Here is a 15349-nt window from a genome sequence, read left to right as displayed (position 1 = left end):
AGATTTATATTCTCACTGAAGTGGCGGATCCAGAGGGGTTTTATTTGGCTTCAGGACCCCCCCCNATGATTTTAAACTTATCACTTTGAAACTGATAGTCTCTCTGTCCATAAGAGCAGAATGATGACCAATCTGAACACGGCAGCTGAAGACAAACAGAATATGTGACCAAAGCCGCCATTATCATAAAACCATAAACAGTGAGCCGAGCATTAATAATGACGGCCTGTCAATGTGCTCAGATAAATACAGGCAAAATTGATGGTGAGGAAAGTAAATGACCAAAATACCAAGCATTAATACCTTATGTAGCATATGGGTATTTATTAGATCTGAATACATGCCATACTGACCAATGCCCTAACAAGGTGAGGTCAGCGTGATTATAGCTCACCGGTCATTAAACTAGTGTTAGTCCAGTACTGTGAGGGTAGAAGGCCTTCCCCTTTACTAATTACTGCTATTTCTCGTCCAATTATTCCTAGAACATTTAGTTGGTGGTACAGAGATGATTAATTATATTTCTGATTAATATTGCATTTTGTTTAGTGTATGGCAGGCTAATTATACCCCTAACCTAGACGTAGCTGCATAATCGGCCATTGTACTGGTGATTAGGGGTGGTAATGGACAGATCTCATTGCTGCAAAACAAAACCCATTTAGAGAACAAAATTGGTATTTATCACCCACAAATAGACTAATAGTAGTGTACTGTCCATAGTTTACTTCCATCCAAACATTTATGCAACAATGGATTTTTGAATGTTATATGTACTTTTAAACAATAAAATTTCATTAGCTAAATGAAATCTCAAATGTCACAATCTCTTCTCCGATTCCAAAAAGGCCTGCTGCACCTAAGTGTATGCAAAACATTGAACTACTTCTTCAAAGTGTATGTAGTTATATATCAGTGTATGTAGTTGTATCTCGGAGTATGTAGTTGTATATCAGTCTATGTAGTTGTATATCAGTGAATGTAGTTATATATCAGCGTATGTAGTTGTATATCAGTATAAGCAGTTATATATCAATGTATGTAGTTGTATATAAGTGTATGCAATTATATATCAGTGTATGCAGTTATATATGAGTGTATGCAGTTATATATCTGTGAATGTTGTTACATATCTGTGTAACTATGTACACAGATATGTAACATCATTCACTGATATATAACTGCATACCCTGATATATAACTGCATACACTGGGAGGCAACTACATACACTGATATCCAACTACATACACTGATAAGCAACTACATACACTGATATTCAACTACATACACTTATATATAACCACATACACTGATATACATCTACATACACTGATATAGAACTACATACACTGATAAGCAACTACATACACTGATATTCAACTACATACACTGATATATAAGTGTATGCAGTTATATATGAGTGTATGCAGTTATATATGAGTGTATGCAGTTATATATGAGTGTATGCAGTTATATATGAGTGTATGCAGTTATATATCAGTGTATATAGTTGTATATCAGTGTAAGTAGTTGTATATCAGTGAATGTAGTTATATATCAGCGTATGTAGTTGTATATAAGTGTATGCAGTTATATATCAGTAAATGTTGTTACATATCTGTGTAACTATGTACACAGATACGTAACAACATTCACTGATGTATAACTGCATACACTGGGAGGCAACTACATACACTGATAAGCAACTACATACACTGATAAGCAACTACATACACTGATAAGCAACTACATACACTGATAAGCAACTACATACACTGATATATAAGTGTATGCAGTTATATATCAGTGTATGCAGTTATATATCAGTGAATGTTGTTACATATCTGTGTACATAGTTACACCAGTTTATAAACTGTACGACTGATCCTACCCAGGACTGACTACCCAGTAAGGCCCTTTACTTGAAGTGATGGAGATCTGATCCCTCTGACTAATGGTATTGACTGATCCTACCCAGGACTGACAACCCAGTAACGCCCTTTACTTTAAGTGATGGAGATCTGATGTCTCTGACTACTGGTATTGACTGATCCTACCCAGGACTGACGACCCAGTATGGACCTTTAATAGAAGTGATGGGGACCTGATCTCTCTGACTACTGGTATTGACTGATCCTACCCAGGACTGACAACCCAGTAAGGCCCTTTACTTTAAGTGATGGAGATCTGATCTCTCTGACTACTGGTATTGACTGATCCTACCCAGGACTGACGACCCAGTAAGGACCTTTAATAGAAGTGATGGGGACCTGATCCCTCTGACTACTGGTATTGACTGATCCTACCCAGGACTGACTACCCAGTAAGGCCCTTTAATAGAAGTGATGGGGACCTGATCTCTCTGACTACTGGTATTGACTGATCCTACCCAGGACTGACTACCCAGTAAGGCCCTTTACTTGAAGTGATGGGGACCTGATCCCTCTGACTACTGGTATTGACTGATCCTACCCAGGACTGACTACCCAGTAAGGCCCTTTACTTGAAGTGATGGAGACCTGATCTCTCTGACTACTGGTATTGACTGATCCTACCCAGGACTGACTACCCAGTAAGGGCCTTTACTTGAAGTGATTAAGATCTGATCTCTCTGAGTAATGGTATTGACGTTTGACCTATATGATAATAATATCAGACTCCATCTCTAATTATGGCTGCACAAATGTGGTCAAGAGTTCAAAAGAGTTCAAATATGTTGTGGTTGCTGGCTAACCTGTTTAACCAATCATTGGACCACACAGTTCCACAACAAAATCCTCCTACAAACAAAGCCCCCGCCATGGCACACTGAACCATACCAATGTTGTGATTAATTACAGCAGTCACAAACCATGTATAGGACAGCCTGGGTTTTCACAGTCCATTTGAATCAGCAATACTGCATGCAGCAAGTACTTCACAAACAGCTTGTTACTCATGTATAGCTGGTAGTTTGAAATGTTATGATACACATGTTTAGCAGTTAAATCTGATTTTAAGAAATATGTCCAAAAATGGAGAAATATGTTCCTTTTTTGTTTTCGTCTTTGTTGTTAAACCTATTTACAAAAAGATAGGCAAAATAACAATTAACCTATTAAAGCTGTAAGGTTTTTATATTTAATAGTGTAAAGGATTAGGACTGGGTAAACTTACAAATCAAGTCGACAGTATAATAGCATTGCTGAAGGTAAAACACATAGAAGATTGTGGCAAACTTACACTCTTGTGATCAGGGTCAAGGCCATCCCACATGGAGGCTACGATCTTGGACACCTCTCCGAAGCTTGCGTTGGGGTTCTGGCCCTTTATGGCTGCCTGAGTGTCACGGAAAAACAGGGCATAGGCTGACACAGGTCTGTGGATAGAGAAAAACACAGGGTTAATTATTTGGACAGAGCTCAAAGAATATAGGTAACTATTTCGACAGAGGGACATAGGGTTAATCGTTTGGACAGAGCAACACAGGTTTAATTGTTTGGACAGAGGAACACAAGCTTATTGTTTTGGACAAAGGATCATGCGGTTAATCGTTTGACAGATAGACAAATGGTTAATTGTTTATTTTAACTGAAAACATTTTTGTAATTGAAAAACATGAAGGTGACTTAATACACATTTTTACATGTACATTGTATTACCCATCAAACTACATGTCCTCATGGCAGTTTACCACAAGAAGCAACTCATGCAAAAAACTGAGAAAACAGTAAATGGAATGTGAAAGACAAGAGAATTAGGCCATTGTCATAATTGGCTAAAACTAATATCCTGTAAAATCTCTTAAGTGCATGCATGCGCAGCTGTTTTCCTTAAAATGTGGTTTTCCTATTGCTTGAAAAAAAAATGATTTGATAACAGTCATTAGACAAGAAAAAGGCAGCCTCTTTTTGCTCTCTTAGGAGATGCGTCTTCGTGCTTTCAAAAAATCAATGTCACTGCCATAGGCTGACATGCTTTTATACTGATCAGGCGATACGACGGATAAACATCAGAATCCTCTGGTAATCTGTCTCAGCTTTACTTATAAATCCATCATTTAATACATCAGGATCTTATAACTCCATCATTTAATACATCTGGATCTTATAACTCCATCATTTAATACATCAGTATCTTACAGAAATCAGTCTTAGGTTTACTTATAACTCCATCATTTAATACATCAGTATCTTACAGAAATCAGTCTTAGGTTTACTTATAACTCCATCATTTAATACATCAGTATCTTACAGAAATCAGTCTTAGGTTTACTTATAACTCCATCATTTAATACATCAGGATCTTATAGAAATCAGTCTTAGGTTTACTTATAACTCCATCATTTAATACATCAGTATCTTATAGAAATCAGTCTTAGGTTTACTTATAACTCCATCATTTAATACATCAGGATCTTATAGAAATCAGTCTTAGGTTTACTTATAACTCCATCATTTAATACATCAGTATCTTATAGAAATCAGTCTTAGGTTTACTTATAACTCCATCATTTAATACATCAGGATCTTATAACTCCATCATTTAATACATCAGGATCTTACAGAAATCAATCGTTAGTTTATTTATAACTCCATCATTTAATATATCGGGATCTTATAACTCCATCATTTAATACATCAGGATCTTACAGAAATCAATCTTAAGTTTACTTATTATTTGATCATCAGAATCATGAAGGAATCTGAGTAAAATATCGTACTGTTGGTTTTACAGAAACATCAACACAGTACAGTACTCATACTGTATAGCATTCTAACAATATGTCATTTACAACATTTTTGTTAAGAATTATGATAAATTGAAATTGTATAATTTTGTAGTTGTTCATACCATCTGTTGAAATATTTAATAGAAATCTGAAAAAAGATTGAAACTTTAATAATACAGATGGCTTGAGCTGTTTCTTCGACATCTTTTTAATTTTTATTTCCTGCAGCAAAATAATGCAATAGTGATGTCTGTTATCTGAACAGGATTTCCTTCACAGGAGGAGTAACAGATTCTGTTACAAGGAAAAAGTTAAAATTCCATTTACTTGATATTGGATATTATATCTGAACCCGGATAAGAAAGTGACACAAATAGCGACCTTGCAAACAAATGAAAGTCCGAAAGTGTAAAAATGGTTTCTACAGACATCTAGCAGTAACAGGTGGCAACTCCAGGTAAACAAATTAGACGAGACTTGTAAACCGTACACTAAGTGGCGAACTGACTGGCGACAAGAGTAACAGGACATGTGCATTGACAAGCTCGCCATTGTTAGCTGTGTGATTATTTCAGGACGAATTCCGATTTGGTATTTGATTTTCTCTAGTTTCCTTGCTAAGTCACTGAGGCGTGATCGTAATCAACCAGCCTATTCTATAGAGGTGATGTAAGTTATGGCTACCCGGATTTGTTGGTTACAGGTAAGTGGGCACTACTACAACAGGTGGAGGATAACAGGTGGGCAATGAGAACTTCCGTCTACGGCCCTTACTGTGGGAACAGGTACTTAAAAAAACAACTTTAAAAATGAAATGATGTAATTATTTATTTATTTTAAATTCTTGACTTTGTGAAAAAAATCTATCCTCTGTTGATATCATTCATCTGATTAAAAGTATTACAGCCGAAGACTGTAAACCAACATAAAAGGAGGATTTCTTTAAGTCAGCGAGATAATTACTAGAGTTACATCCGGCTGCTGGAGTCCACAAACCTTAGTAACAGACTGGGCACAAAATAAACATGTAAAACATTCAGGGCCTGTATGTCTTTTATAGACAGCAGCTTCAGACAGTAAGTAACTGTAGGTATGTGACTGGTAATCCTTAGTTCTGAGAAAACAAGATTGTGTCACTGACCAGATCTTCATTACCACACATGTATAGGTATCAAGTGTGATAATCCTAGCTAGCTGTCACCCTAATCTGAGACTAAGTCTATATTCAGATTATAATTAGGAAGCTGTTCCCAAGGATAGGAAGTGTATATAGCTACCACCGGGTATGGAGATTGTCATTGACACTGAAGTGGATAGCACCACAACAAATAACAATTTATTACATAAAGATTTGTCACAAGGGAAGACTAAAAGAGAAAAAAATGCAAGTGCACTGTATAAAGACAAAATGAAGGAATGCAGTATAAAGTCAATAATGGATAGGGAATGTATATAGCTACCGCCGGGTATGGAGATTGTCATTGACCCTGAAGTGGTGGGTAAGGGGTTACACAAAAGTCAATAATGGATAGGAAGTGTATATAGCTACCACCGGGTATGGAGATTGTCATTGGCCCTGAAGTGGGGGGTAAGGGGTTACACAAAAGTCAATAATGGATAGGAAGTGTATATAGCTACCACCGGGTATGGAGATTGTCATTGCCCCTGAAGTGGTGGGTAAGGGGTTACACAAAAGTCAATAATGGATAGGAAGTGTATATAGCTACCACCGGGTATGGAGATTGTCATTGGCCCTGAAGTGGGGGGTAAGGGGTTACACAAAAGTAAATAATGGATAGGGAGTGTATATAGCTACCACCGTGTATGGAGATTGTCATTGACCCTGAAGTGGATAGCACCACAACAAATAACAATTTATTACATAAAGATTTGTCACAAGGGAAGACTAAAAGAGAAAAAAATGCAAGTGCACTGTATAAAGACAAAATGAAGGAATGCAGTATAAAGTCAATAATGGATAGGGAATGTATATAGCTACCACCGGGTATGGAGACTGTCATTGACCCTGAAGTGGATAGCACCACAACAAATAACAATTTATTACATAAAGATTTGTCACAAGGGAAGACTAAAAGAGAAAAAAATGCAAGTGCACTGTATAAAGACAAAATGAAGGAATGCAGTATAAAGTCAATAATGGATAGGGAATGTATATAGCTACCGCCGGGTATGGAGATTGTCATTGACCCTGAAGTGGGGGGCAAGGGGATACACAACAGTCAATAATGGATAGGGAGTGTATATAGCTACCACCGTGTATGGAGATTGTCATTGACCCTGAAGTGGGGGGCAAGGGGATACACAACAGTCAATAATGGATAGGGAGTGTATATAGCTACCACCGTGTATGGAGATTGTCATTGACCCTGAAGTGGATAGAACCACAACAAATAACAATTTATTACATAAAGATTTGTCACAAGGGAAGACTAAAAGAGAAAAAAATGCAAGTGCACTGTATAAAGACAAAATGAAGGAATGCAGTATAAAGTCAATAATGGATAGGGAATGTATATAGCTACCGCCGGGTATGGAGATTGTCATTGACCCTGAAGTGGTGGGTAAGGGGTTACACAAAAGTCAATAATGGATAGGAAGTGTATATAGCTACCACCGGGTATGGAGATTGTCATTGGCCCTGAAGTGGGGGGTAAGGGGTTACACAAAAGTCAATAATGGATAGGAAGTGTATATAGCTACCACCGGGTATGGAGATTGTCATTGACCGTGAAGTGGATAGCACCACAACAAATAACAATTTATTACATAAAGATTTGTCACAAGGGAAGACTAAAAGAGAAAAAAATGCAAGTGCACTGTATAAAGACAAAATGAAGGAATGCAGTATAAAGTCAATAATGGATAGGGAATGTATATAGCTACCGCCGGGTATGGAGATTGTCATTGACCCTGAAGTGGAGGGTAAGGGGTTACACAAAAGTCAATAATGGATAGGAAGTGTATATAGCTACCACCGGGTATGGAGATTGTCATTGACCCTGAAGTGGATAGCACCACAACAAATAACAATTTATTACATAAAGATTTGTCACAAGGGAAGACTAAAAGAGAAAAAAATGCAAGTGCACTGTATAAAGACAAAATGAAGGAATGCAGTATTGTGCTAATGTTAAGAATTCATGTGATCTGTATTTTCTCTCAATTTCAATTGGTATTACAATACAGCAGACACCCAATGGTGCAAAACGACATTCATTGAAATTTTTGAATTAATTTTTTTGTGTTTTTATTCTAGTACTAATGCTTTCACATTACAGCGTAGACTCTCTCCATTCTTGTACCAAAACCTTTTCCATTCTTGTACCAAAACCTTAACGTTATGATTTAGACTGTCATTTTATTCTATTAGATTTAAAGATACAAAAACTTACACACTAAGTCAACTGGTATATCAGTTGAGCTATGTGGTCTACTAACATGCACTGTGGTATAATTAATGAAAAAGTGTTTAATTTGACTTGATTTCAAAATGACAAAAAATCAAATCATCTATTTGCCAATTAATTATACCAATAAACATAGGAAACAGCCTCCCATGTGTGAAGTTTTACATACAGGTGGTGGGTTCCTAAATCTTTCCTGTTGTAATATTTTCCCAATGGGTTCTTTGTTAATTTATGATTTTATAATAAACTTTCCTGACTTCATTTTTCGTTTATATTTTACTGTGTCAAGGTGATGCACTGGGTCAGTATCGTATGCAAAACTTTGGATTTCTTAGGGAAATGTTGGTGGTAGTATACTCATCCTTAGCCTGGTGTAAGAAGTTTTACATCATTGCAAGCAGCTTTTCAATACCAACCTTGTGACAGGAAATTGAATTATTACATGAAAACAGGTATAGCACACCTTCCAAAAGGAAAAATGAGTGAATGAATTTTTGAAATAAAATTTGTATTAGAAATTTGTTTTAACTATTTTTATCGCTTACTTTTGAGGCTCATTTGGATCCTTCTTCTTTTTCTTTTTAGGGGTTTTCTGTTTCTTTGGCGCTGGTGGGTCCGCTGGAACGGCAGCAGCAGCAGAGGCAGCCGCGGCTGCGGCCGCAGCAGCAGCAGCAGCTTGGCGCTTCATCATGGCCAACTGTGGACACAGGTGTGAACACATCAGAGTCAGTAATTAATTACAGGTAAACATTGTCAGTAATCAGAGATGTCACCTGTATATATAGGTCTGTCTGCGGGAGGAAACCTTTTATCACAGGACTGATTGCCTGTGTTAATTACGTGTACTGTGGAAACACACCTGTGTCAGATGACCACAGTATGTAACATAGAAGTCGATATTAATTCCTCAATAGTTATAACTGTTGATGATATATGAAAATTTCTAATTGAAAAATGAAATGATTTGGAAATAGCGATACTTGATTTTATCATAAACGATTCCATAAATGTAAAAACTTGCTGACCAATATAACTTTTTATATCAAATCCATCTTTAACTTCATAAATGATTTTTCTTCTTTTTTGTAAAAATGAGAAGCAGCACCTCTATGAAATTTCCAGAGAATTTATCTTGTGATGCTTACAACATTGTTCATACTTTTTCGTATGCAACACATACCTGAGCCAGGGGGAGGCTGTCGTCACTGTCGCTGCTGCTACTCTCCCGGTTGGGCGACACAGAGTTGAGGCCGCCCGTGGGCTGGGACCCTTTATTGGAAACACTGTGGAACCCCAGCTGTTTCTGCACATCAGCATGGCTGATGGTGCGTAGAGGTTCACTTGTTACTAGGTTAGTGTTCAGACTGACGGAACTGTACGTGCCGTTGGAGGTGGAGGTGGACTGCAGACTGTTGGTTATAGAGATGTCTGGCACATCAAAGTTCTGCGGAGGAAACTTAGGCACAATTTGGTCTCCCATAGCATTCCGTGACATCTCCGACAGATCCATGTTTCCGATCGGAGGGTGAGATAGAACAGTCTGTGATGTGTATCCGGGCTGGTGGTTTTCAGAATGAGAAATAGAATCAGAAACTTGAGGGGGAAGTGTTAATGTGTTGATATCAAAATCTTCATCACCAAAACTAGGAGTATGGAATGTCTGAAAAGAGAAAGAAATATTCATTCCATGAGAGCAAACACGACTGTGTAGATGTATGAAGTTTTAAACATATGTTCCCTATGAAATAAACCAAAGTGAACTGAAGATTTTTAATAATAAGATTTTGTTTTTTTTTGTAATAAAAACTGTGCAGTGATGTCATACATCATTGATGTCGCCATGTTACATAACAGTCAATCACTCACTAAATAGAGAACTGGAAGGTGATACATAATCATAGACAAATATAGACAAGACGGACTGTGTAGCCAATTACTTAACTAATCAAAACAACAAGGATGAAATGATGCCTCACTTTGTCTTCCTGGCTGGCTATCGGACCAAAGACAGATGGAGATGCGATCATGCAGCGTTTGATTTATAGATGTATACGTATACGTACAGCATTACATAAGTTGACCCCCAAACCTTGTGGAAAGATCTATTACATTGCACCTATTGGCCGGCTTGAGCTGCAGTCTTACAAACATTTGTAAATGGGAGAAAGAAACCTATATACTGGTGACCTTTTATGAACAATCACATCAATGTAGTGTTGATATTCCACCAGATTTTTTTGTCAATAAAAAAACAATATTTCAAAGTACAAAAGAAAAGTATTTGATTTTGGTTATTATATTTAGACTGAACACTCCTGAGTGATTCTCATAGGTAAGGCAAACACAGAAATGCCTGGATGAATTCAAGAAGACAAAGTACAGTAAGCAATTGATCGTCACCCAAACAGTACTATAAAGTCGGCATCAGTCCCGTGCTATCACAAGGAGACAAAACACGAACATATCGCAGCCTCCCAAAACACACATGCATACGCTACACGCATGCATCTTGCACACAGGGGAGTCCGTCCTTAAATGACCATAGCTGTTGATAGGACATTAAACAATACCAAACCAAACCAAACCAAACCAAACCACCCAAACAAACAAACTTTGGGGGGGGGGGGGGGGGTTCAAGAAATTATCAAAGGGCCATAACTCTGTCTATAGTGGAGCACAAGCCCAGATTTCAGTATGAAACACAAATATTTTAACAGATACTCACATACAAAATTTGGGCTAATTGTGATTTACAGAGTAATAGACGTAATATATATGAGATATGCCTAAAACGAAGTAACACACTAACTGACAAATGTACGGAGTACACACATAGCTCCTTCTATTCAAAGCCAATCAAGACACTATACTGACACAGGGTTTACAGTGTGTTCATGGAAATCTTGAATATTTCGACCTCAGTGTGGGTGGCGTACAGAACTATTCCAGGTGAACATTATGTATTGTAATTTACATGTACAATGATGAGTTTCAGCCAAACGGATTTACGTGTACAACAAAATGTTTCAGCAACTAGTTCAATCACATAAATACTTGGCTAAGTGAACATGAATGCGTAACTCGATCTACCGAGTAAATCGGAGTGCTACTATACTACAACAACCTATAGATTTATGTGTAGGAATATAACACATATTATATATAGGAATACCACTATATAATACAGTGTTTTAAGTATCCGACCTACCTTAGGAATCACCGACAACACACTCCTACTGTCTGTCCTTAATAAAGATTAATCCCAAAATGATGTCCACACATAAAAAAATCCTATTTGCCAGATGAACATTATTTATCACAATTAATGTCTACAGAATAAAAACATTAAGTCATATTCTTTCCGTTAAAACCATCCACCATTTTTGTCCCGTTAGGAAATGACCCTATCCGAGAGAAGGAGAGCGGGAAGGTGGTATAAAACTGCGGGATCCATCAGCTACATCAGGAGAAGATCAATACCTGACGACACAATAGGCTTGTCCCTTAAACAGCTGGCAAATGGAACTGCACTTCTAAATCTATAATAAACGGCATCAACACCAATCTAATCAGCACCTTTTTACAGGTTTTGTTTGATGCAGCAAGAAAAATGTACTAAAGAGTTGCAGCTTTTATTCTTTTTCCGTAGAAGTATAGTGTCATTATTTTATATGTATTTTTTATCGTGAAAGCATCTTTTTGATCAATCACTATCCTTATCGGTGATTTCTGCAATCTGTTATGAAGGCCTATCTGTAAATTTTTAATAGCAACACTGAATTCTTCAATTTCATTCTAAAAAAAGCATAGTATACTGATTGCTTTTAGCCGTACGAATGTAATATATACTTAAAAGCATTCCAGTTTATCAGATCATGACAATCTTGGATCATATTTGTCTGAATTGATCCCAACTTTCAGCATCTCTGAACAGAAGAAGCCCAATAGCATTTTAACCTGGCAATTTCTGACTGTTTACTTATAAAATAAAATACAACAAAAAGTTTTTCAAACAGTCCAAAATCAAGACTGTTATTACAAGTCATTTAAAAAAAAAACCACCAAGTCTTCCTGGTTCTATTACTGCAGTGGCCAATTGGTAAATATCTGTTACACTCACAATGAGAGTGCTCGAGTGATACTGTATAGTTACTGATACTCACGAGGTATTTAATTTCACTAATTTCGTGAATGTATAAAAAAAATTGTGAAATTTTGTACCTTGTGAAACGTCGCCAGTACTTCCAGGTTTTACACGTCTGTGATTCAAGTTGATCTTGAGGTTATGTATTAATTAGATCTCAATATAGCGAAATATAATGAAATGTAACAGTTGAAATTAGAAAGGAAAAAAAAATATCACAAATTGATTTCAACTAGTTTGAATGAAAGTTCAAAAACCCAGGTAAATACTCCTGGTATGAAATCTGAACAATAAAGGTTCATCTCATTACATCACCCGAGATTACACAACACACCTATCCAGGTAAGATTTCTCACACCTTCGCAACAACCCAGATACGAGCTGAAAACAATAGAACGGTCTTTGAGTCCGTTACCTTGTGCTGGCCACCTAGTCTTAAATAGCATGTGCGGTAGGTTCTAGCCAACAGCTATTTAAATTCGACGCTACAATGATCACTACTGACATTTTCTTCTAGACATAATTGTTATGTCTTCCATCGTGCGTATTATTAATATTCAAGGTCTCTTCTACATGTTATAGGAGAAATCCTCAACAACAGAAACATGTCATCATGTGTCAGAGGATATCGAGATCATGCTTACTTTTCCCCCCGACAGCATGATGCAAGAAGCCGGTTCAATATGTTACTGATATTGTTGTAACCCAAAGTTTTCCCGTTTTAAACCAGACTCTACCCCAGATCTTAACAAAAGAATGATTTAATTTAAGTTCACAAGGCTCATACATACAATTGAATTTAATCAGCACTGAAAACTTTTTGCAAACATTCCAAAAATTAATTTACAGAATTGTGGTGCATGAAAATAAACCCCTGCGAATAAGTTCTGGAAATACAATCGTGATATTTTACACTCACAAAGTTAACCAATTTAACTCATTCACCCCTGAAGACACATTTGAACTCTTCCAATTCAAAGGTTGATATAGTTCATTATGAAATTTCAGGGGTGAATGAGTTAATATAGAAGTGATCAGTATCTTATAGACACTATTGGGGTAGTTATTGGGGCCGAGTGGTAGGGACCTCGGACTCCAACACTAAGGCAGTTATTGGGGCTGAGTGGTAGGGACCGTGGACTCCAACACTAAGGTAGTTATTGGGGCTGAGTGGTAGGGACCTCGGACTCCAACACTAAGGTAGTTATTGGGGCTGAGTGGTAGGGACCGTGGACTCCAACACTAAGGTAGTTATTGGGGCTGAGTGGTAGGGACCTCGGACTCCAACACTAAGGTATTGGGATTGAATAGTAAAAGTGAGTAAATGATGATGTTTATAGATAAGTATATACAAACTTACATAATTATCAGGATGAATTAAAGCTGATGTTTAGGGATGATGTTTATAGATAAGTATATACAAACTTACATATCAGGATTAATTAAAACTGATGTTTAGGGATGATGTTTATAGATAAGTATATACAAACTTACATATCAGGATTAATTAAAACTGATGTTTAGGGATGATGTTTGGAGATATATGCCTTTGTTAAAAAACAATTTTAAGATTAATGATGACTGTTTCATTTTCAACTCTGTCAATTTCACTGAATTTCGATTGTTTTAACTATTTAGGGCTAACACAATAAAATGTTTGTCAATCAGCCCCATCCATTACCTCAGATACTTAACAATTCCCTCTGTACATCAATCTGAGGTGTCATCCAATCTACTAAGTGATGAATATTCATAAGACAATATCTGCATGTTATGTAATATATAATGCATCTCATTTAATCCTGAACGTATTATACATGTACTCATTCACATTTATACCATGATGTATCCATGATGTGTTACCTAAGTACCAACAGAAAGATGAAGGAATTAAAAAAAATGTGAACAAGCATAATTTACTTGATGACATTTTTTCTTTTAGGTAAACAATGATGACTAAATAATGACAACTGAGCTCTTCCCTAGGACACAAAGATTGTAACATTTATGAGCTCTCTCCTCTGATACCAGATTTGTAAAAGAAAAAGTTATCTCCCCTGATAAAGATTATTGTAAAAAGAGCTTCTTTGCATCTCTGTAACAATCTGAGCTCTGTTCTTGGATACCAGGATAGCAACAATGAGAGCTCTCCCCGATACAAGATTATTGTGATAATAAGCTCTATGTACTTTAGTTAGATTAATTATAAGACAATTTTTCCCCCTAAAATATAAGGTTTAAGGTTGGTAGCATTAAGCTTATCCCCTCATACAAGATTTGAAGTTGTGAGCTTTCTCCTCAGGTAGAAAGGCATATGGCTTTCTCTTCTTTCTGAGATGCTCTTTCTACTAATGGATGATTAACAATAGTGAGCTCTTTCTACTAATGTTATATTTACAACAGTGAGCCCTTTTTACCTATACAATAATATTTTACAACAGTGAGCCCTTTTTACCTATACAATAATATTTTACAACAGTGAGCTTTTTCCTCTGATAAAAGATTTACAACTGTGAGCTCTTTTTACTGATAAAAGATTTAAAAATATGAGCTCTTTCTACTGATAAAAGATTTACAACTGTGAGCTCTTTCTACTGATAAAATAATAACAGTGAGCTCTTTCCACTTTTAAAATATTAACTGTGAGCTCTTTCTACTGATAAAAGATTTACAACTGTGAGCTCTATCCACTTTTAAAATATTAACTGTGAGCTCTTTCTACTGATAAGAAGATTTACAACCGTGAGCTCTTTCTACTGATAAGAAGATTTACAATAGTGAGCTTATCTCCTTGAATACAACAATTACGAAAAAGGAAAATTTCCTCTGCTATTTACTAACTCAGCAATCAACCTATGATATGGAGACATAAAAATCAGCTGTTTTTTGTTCCTCTCACTATTTCCACCATACATCGGTAGAAACAGAGCCCATAATTCCCTAATCCCGATACAAATCTGTATGCACTACCCATGTTCAATATGTAATACCGCGCTATCTAACAATATTCCCATCATTTTTACATCATATAGCCTAAAAATCAATCCTACTCTGTACAGAATTAA

General features: G+C 36.5%; 1 protein-coding gene across 7 annotated transcripts in view; it reads right to left on the bottom strand.

The window, feature by feature from the left end:
- The window catches only part of LOC110449932 (TOX high mobility group box family member 4-like), a 102676-nt gene that overhangs the window by 12918 nt on the left and 74409 nt on the right, over nt 1-15349 (bottom strand). For 6 of the 7 annotated variants that reach the window (XM_021497111.1, XM_021497112.1, XM_021497110.1 and 3 more), the window contains 3 exons: nt 9321-9800; nt 8686-8837; nt 3224-3359 (listed from right to left, as the gene is read on the bottom strand). In XM_021497111.1, coding sequence (XP_021352786.1) covers nt 3224-3359; nt 8686-8837; nt 9321-9800 — 768 coding nt within the window. Of the gene's footprint in view, nt 1-3223; nt 3360-8685; nt 8838-9320; nt 9801-11348; nt 11587-15349 lie in introns of those variants that run through there. The other variant, XM_021497114.1, reaches the window with a different exon arrangement.

The sequence above is a fragment of the Mizuhopecten yessoensis genome, unplaced genomic scaffold (genome assembly GCF_002113885.1).
Source record: "Mizuhopecten yessoensis strain PY_sf001 unplaced genomic scaffold, ASM211388v2 scaffold4839, whole genome shotgun sequence".
Taxonomy (NCBI): Eukaryota; Metazoa; Mollusca; class Bivalvia; order Pectinida; family Pectinidae; genus Mizuhopecten; species Mizuhopecten yessoensis.
This window is presented reverse-complemented; position numbering and strand designations above follow the sequence as displayed.